Raw genomic sequence first — 6,821 nt, forward strand, 5'->3', positions numbered from 1 at the left:
TGTGGGGGGGGGGATGTGTGTGTAAGAAGAGAAATACTGGAAATGGAAGGAAAATACATGGTGTGGAAGCCAGGGCTGAGGTAGTTCACCCTCTCTGTTTATGACAAAAGCACCAAGTAAGATCATGCTGCCACCTGTTGAACTTCATCCTGTATCCCAAGGGTTCCTCTAAGAGGATGAGGGATGCTCAGCAAGAGGGTTACAAGTAGGTGGTGGCTTGCATCTCAAACTAGCTTGATAATGTTTCTCAGTGCGAGGGAGCTTTCTGTTTCCCGTAAGACTTAGTCAAGTGATGAGGTATGTGTTTTGCCCACATTACTCAAAACAAAACAAAACAAAACAAAACAAAAACCAAAAACCAAAAACCAAACCAAACCAAACAAAACAAAAACAAAACAAAACAAAACAAAAAAAAACCATTCCTGCTGGGTGGTGGTGGCGGTGCATGCCTTTAATCCCAGTACTTAGGAAGCAGAGGCAGGGAGATTTCTGAGTTCAAGGCCAGCCTGGTCTACAGAGTGAGTTCCAGGACAGCCAGGGCTATACAGAGAAACCCTGTCTAAGAAAACAAAACAAAACAAAAAATTCCAGCATTTTAGTTTACTGAATTATTGCAATCCAACTATTAAAGTGGAAATAGCATCTAGTGCTAGGGTTGACCTTGAGAAAGCCTGACCTTTTAACCGTGGCAGTTAGGTTCCGGACCTGAGCGATACACACCTGATGAACTTACCCTGAGCTCTGGGATTTTCAGAGTGACTGACAGCATGATAATTAGAGAAACAATGTTTCATGTTCTCAATGAAGTTGCATGCCTATTTGACAGTAATCACATTCCTCTACACAATTGAGTTATAACCACGCTCTCCATCAGCAGGCCAAGCCAGCCAGGCTGAACCAGCAGCAACGAACAGGTTGTATTTCTAATTCAGACATGGTCGACAACTGGAGACGAGACCCTCAGCTTCTCGGTGAAGCAAGAGTGATCATTCTTGAGGACGGTTTGGAGGGTGGAATGAGATGATTGGTACTGACACTATTGCAAGCATCACCCTTGCAACACACTTACAACACAAGGATGTGACATAAGAGGACACCCAGCATAGCATACTTTGCCTCTCTATGTTCCTTTCAACATGGAAACCACCTGTTACATGCCTAACCTTTGGAAAATGCTTAACACACATGCACGTGCACATGTGTGCATTTGCAAGAGAGCACGCTCGAGCTCACACACACACACACACAAAATAATTTACATCAATAAAGATCTAAAATAGTTGACCAGGCCTCAGCTATGGACCAGCTACTGTAAACGGTCCCATCAAGTGACAGGACTGGGACAATCCCTTCCTAGGGCTGGGTATTCTTCCTTCTCATGAGACATGTGCTATATTCAGAAAGCCACGGAATTCTCTCTCCAGGGAAAACCGTGTGTTACAAAGATGCTGTCCTGTTAACGTTGAGAGCCTGCAAACTTTCAAAGGTGACGTCGTGACCACAGAATACCCCCTGCACATCTCTTCTGGAAGGTTTGCTGTTGGAGCTGCAGGAGGCTGGCATTGATCCATGCTTAGAAATGGTCTGTCTGAGGCACTCTGAAAACACACGCCGGTCTGGGAGCCAAGTGGCTCACCCTCACGTGAAAAACTGGTTGAAGTTGCCGAAATTAGCAGATGGTCATAGACTTCACATCTTTACCACAACATGGCATGGCAAAAGACCACTTTAAGATCCAAATGTCTTTTTAAGTGGCTCTCTTGGTCCCAAGGGTGGTTTGTTCCTCCTGTAGGACTTTCCAGACAGGGGCCAACAGACACACGCGCCACACTTAAAAAATGAATCTTTCCCAGTTAGTGGCTTTCTCCAGACCCATCAGAAAATATACGAGGCAAGACTGTAATCCAAGGCTCTAAAAACCAAGACGTCCGACCAGTTCCCAGGAGCTCACCACAGCACAGGAACGCTGGAAGGATGGTGTGTCCCGTGGTGGCCATTTTCAGTGGCAGCGTTAGTGAAAGGAGGGGGTGAAAGGAACCCAGGCTTGGCTGTCACCCCTCGTAAAAAGAGTAAGTCAGTGCACATGGAACACAGTCCATGTGTTCAGTAGCTGTCGGTTTCTTCTGGTCTCCGAGTCTTAGGATGAGTTTTGTAATTCCCACACAGTAGTAATTCCAAATAACAAGGATCGGCTCTTCATCCCGGTGGCCTCAGATTTGGGACATTCTGGAAGAAATACAGCACAGGCTCTGCTTTCTCCATTGAGTGTCGCCGTTGTATAACCTTAACTCCCTCTGTATCGCCTTGCAGGACTCCCAGGATGCACTTGAGGGAAAGAGTAGATCCTGCTGCCTTCACTCAAGGCCATAGAAACCAAGGCCCTAGGTGGTGGTTCCAGGGCTAAGTTCAACTCAGAGGAAAATGTCCTTCATGGTATCTGTGTGAGCTCCCACAGAGTTAAGTGAACAGAGACTAAGCCATGCTGGAGAATACTGGCCTTGGATTTAGGCAGTAAAGTGAAAAAACAAAACAAAACAAAACACATTTCTGTAGATTGACTTTAAAATTAAAAAAACAAAACAAAACAAAACCCTTCGAAGTCTTGGGAGCATGACAAATTCCTAACAAAAGAACCTTCAGAACTTTGTGCTTAAGAGTCATACTTGAAGATAAGATTTTTCGGAATGTAAAAAACCCACGGTTCACGTCGACGCACTGGGAAGGGGAGAGAGGACCCAGTACAAGCAACAGCAGGCAGGCTACATAAATTCAAGCCATCCGTTTTCTATGTCCGAATCTTCATCAATAATCAACATTCCCCCACCTTTCAGAGCTTTCACGCATAGATCTGGGTATGCTTTCTTAATTCCAATCTGATCTTTGATTCTGATCTGGATGGATTAGAACTGTCTTTGGCCTAGAAGTGAACACCAAGTACCGACATCCAAGAGCCAGAATGTGGAACTGTGTCCCAGGCTCCCAGAAGTCGAAAAAGACAAGTCTAAAAATATGAAGTGACACTTCACTAAATACTTCAGGCGCACACTGCAAAGATTTCAAAGAACGCTCATTCAAAACGGGCCAAGGAGCCTCTGAAGTAAATGCTTTCTTTCTGCATCCAGAGAGATCTTTAAAAAACACTTAGACACCTTTATTTGCATGCATATTCTTTCCCACATATCTCTAATTTACTCTAATATAAATTAGAGGTGACTTTGGGAGGAGAGAAAAAAAAAACATGACCAAAAAGATTAATTCTAGCCACTTCTAATTTCATCGCCAGTTAATCTCTGAAGCATATTTAGATGTGTCCACTCAGAGAGAGGATGGTTCAGCTGGTCTATTTTTGATCCGAGCAGAGTAAACTATGTCATTGTGTCATCTGGTATAAGATCTCAGCCCGAGTGACGTGCGCACTTAATCACGTCCTTTACTGAACAAGCCAAACTGGGAGGTGAGAAGTCTTTCTGTTGACTAATCAAAAAAAACGCTGGCCCTCTTACCAGATTCCCCACCCCACCCCACCCCACCCCCAGCCGCTAGGGAAGTGTCCGGAAAAAGCTGTAAAAGCCAAAGGCAGATTCTGAATTGAACACAGTCACCAAGACATCAGATATCAGAGAGGTTAAAGGAGGAACTCCACAGAAGCATCAATTAATCAATCAATCAGTCAATCAATCAATCAATCAGGAGGCGTCTTAGTGGTCGACCCACCTTACCTTGCTGATAACTTTACCGTCACAGTTATTATTTGGGTCCTTTGGGCCACTGAAGGAATCTCTTCTCTGAGGACATGTTTTCTTTTTGCGAGGTCTGCCTTTAAGATTTGGCGCTGAAAACAAATGGAAAATAATTGTCAGACTTCTTTCCAGAAAAGAAGATTTTACTAGATAGTGTTCTGTTCCCTCCATAGCTGAAACACACAGGTCTGCCGCCATCAATTCTCATTGGATACTTCTGTCCCTGAAGGGATCTTGGTAGATGCGAGATTCTGTGTAGCAACTTTTCCAAGTATAATTAATATAAATAAGATGAGGATGATAAGGAAAATACAGCTCCCTCTTCTGCCCTCCCACCCCTTGTATCCTCCCTCCCTCCACCCCTCCAAGTGCACACTGTCAGAATAGAAGTACCCCTGGTCAGACTTGGAGATCGCTCCTCCTGTTTGTTTGGTATCTTGGTTTTTTAGAAGCCCAAAGGACCTGCGCCAGCTTGTGATGTCATCATAGTAAAGCAACATTTGAAAACATCGCTCTTCTTTAGAGTTTTGAGACAGCAATCTTTTCTCAAGTCACCATCCCGGATGAGAGGATGGGAGAGAGAGAGACTTAGCTTTAGATAAAGGGGCTCACGGTAAACAAACTGCCAAGGCTTGCGTTTTTCAGAATGATACTGTGGCCAGCGTGTCTCAAATCTCAGCAAATCTGGCCAAGACATTGAGTCAGTGGCATGTTCTCTTTCCCTCCTCAATGTATTTTTATGAAGATCTGGAGGGTTATTTAAAATAAATTCCAAAGCTTACACTGGGGTTAGCCTGACTCCTGTGGAGGTTGATGTGTGTGTGTGTGTGTGTTATTAAAGCCATAGTTACAAATGATACAGGGGATGCTGATCTTGGGTTGTTTATGGGGTGTCCTGACTGCTCCCCTACCAGCTTTCTCATTCAGCTTCATCAGTCAAGCAAGCAAGTCCCAACAAAATCTAAAGCCAACCAACTCACTGAGCTGTCCTTAACCAACTCCAGACAAATGCCTCCCCCCACTCCAACCCCTGCCGGGCCCCCAAACAGTCTCTTGGGAGCTCTCAAAGCACCTATATTTTTATTACTTTGAGGGACAAGTTACAGAAAAGGAAAATCATGTCTGATCAGCTGGGAGCCTCTTAATTGTTATTTACCTCGAGACACACAGGGTTAGCCGCTGGTGCCTTTAGGACATTTTATGGTTGGACTTAATTTACATACACACGACTTCCTACTAGCTTTGTTTTTCTGCCGCGGTTAGGAGCTTTACTGTCAGTGAAACTCAGCTAAGGCAACACTTTCCAGTCAAAGTGGGGAGTGTGGGTTAACGAAGCCGTTTCTCGGGAGGCTCGGGGCTCCCCTTCCCGAACTACCGTTCTCATTCCATTCTCAAAAAAAAAAAAAAAATCACTGGTCTCAAAGTCCATTCCAGAAAACCTGCCTGGAATTTTCCTAACGTAAAGTCACAAGCAAAATCAAGCGAAGAGAAAACAGACATTACCCATTCCAGTCGCCAAACATCTGCCTGATTGACGCCTGTGCTCAGGAAAGCTCCGGCAGGGGACTGCTCCCCAGCCTCATCCCTGGAAGTCTGGTCTTGGTGTGGCTATCGGCTTCCTAGCTGCGAGGAGGCTCAGCGCTGCTCACAGGTCCCCTCCCCCGGCAGCTCCATTACTCATGTAAACACAGAGCAGTGACTAGCACGGGTGTGTGGGATGGGCTCGGAGCACTTAGATTGAGCTGCCAGACTGGCAGAGAGAAACCTCTGCTCTCTTCTCCTGCCTGGCTCGGCTTGCTGACTGCGCCCAGCCTGTTTGGTGGCTCCTGACCTCTGGCTCTTTGGTGGGAGCTCAGAGCCCAGTTCCGAGAACTTGCTACGGTCCACAGCCTGGAGCCAGGGTGTGGACTGTTTTGTTTAAAGGACTTTGTGTAGCTCGGAAGCTTTTCCACAATAGTCCAAGTGCGGAGGCTTTAATGACGGCTGGGTTAGGGCTTAATCTCAAGTCCCCTTATCAAAATAACAGCTCTGCCATGAGCAGGCAGAAGCAGACAGGACTTGAGAGAGGAGCTCTGAGAGATCCCATCAGCCATCAGCCGAAACAGAACAATATGGCTTCTGTTCTGAGACTTGTCAAAGCCATCTTTTCCCTCCTCGCATTTTTGAAAAGCACTTAAATCCTAAAAGGCGTTTATTTCCAGAGATGCTTTCAAAGCCCAAAGGCCCTGTCTAAAGACAGAGCTTTGCACTGAACCCTAAGTTTTAAATAGCAAGGCAAAAGTTCCGAGAACCTGCAAGAACCACCCTGAAACTGGGTCGGTTTCCTTTATCTTTGGGGCTGCTTTCAGAACCCAGATACCCAGCAGATTCTGAGAACTACAAAGTTAGAACTGAGGAGACCAGCATACCGATCACACAACTCTAAATATGGAGTTTTTGGTTCTTAATTGGTCAAGAACATGCAAATGCAAACCCTTCTTTTACTTCCAACTGGGATCTCTCTCTCTCTCTCTCTCTCTCTCTCTCTCTCTCTCTCCCTCTCCCTCTTTCTCTCTCTCCACCCCCACCCAGCACAGTCATTGCCTCATTATACCTGACTGGACCATCTTTGAGGGTAGGGCCATTGGCTTTGACTCTCATTTGCATAACATTAGGGAGGTAGCCTTGTGTCATCTGAATTTGTTGAATGAATGAATGAATGACTAATGGAAACACAAATACCCACATAACTCATCGCATCCTTGTAAGTAAGTGGAGCCGGCCAACTTGGGTCACGTGATGCATGCGTCACGCTGGAAACCTTTACACCTTACATCGGAGGCTTTGGCAACCTAAGCTAGAAGCTTGAGGTAACACTGGCACAAGGGAGAGAAGCTCTGGCTTCCTGACTACTGTTCAAACCCTCCGCCTTCACCACAGCCTTGGACCCCAAATCAGTCACGAACCCGTCAATGGGCCAGGGGTGGTGACCGTGAAGAACTGGCGACCAATACCCCATAATGCAACAGGAATCCTTTTCTATTTTTTTAAGACCCTCGGTGGAGCTTTTTGACTGAGGGGGCGAGGGGGCGGGGGTGGGGG

At 45.9% G+C, this 6,821-nt stretch overlaps 1 protein-coding gene across 2 annotated transcripts in view; it reads right to left on the reverse strand.

Annotated features, from left to right (window-relative positions):
* Arid5b (AT-rich interaction domain 5B) overlaps positions 1-6,821 on the reverse strand; it is a 188,559-nt gene that overhangs the window by 42,030 nt on the left and 139,708 nt on the right. The window contains exons 1-2 of one of the 2 annotated variants that reach the window (XM_031346804.1): positions 5,244-5,642; positions 3,720-3,832 (exon numbers count right to left, since the gene is read on the reverse strand). In XM_031346804.1, the coding sequence (XP_031202664.1) occupies positions 3,720-3,832; positions 5,244-5,247 (117 nt within the window). In that variant the 5' untranslated portion in view covers positions 5,248-5,642. Of the gene's footprint in view, positions 1-3,719; positions 3,833-5,243; positions 5,643-6,821 lie in introns of those variants that run through there. The other variant, XM_031346803.1, reaches the window with a different exon arrangement.

This window comes from Mastomys coucha, unplaced genomic scaffold (genome assembly GCF_008632895.1).
Source record: "Mastomys coucha isolate ucsf_1 unplaced genomic scaffold, UCSF_Mcou_1 pScaffold3, whole genome shotgun sequence".
Classification (NCBI taxonomy): Eukaryota; Metazoa; Chordata; class Mammalia; order Rodentia; family Muridae; genus Mastomys; species Mastomys coucha.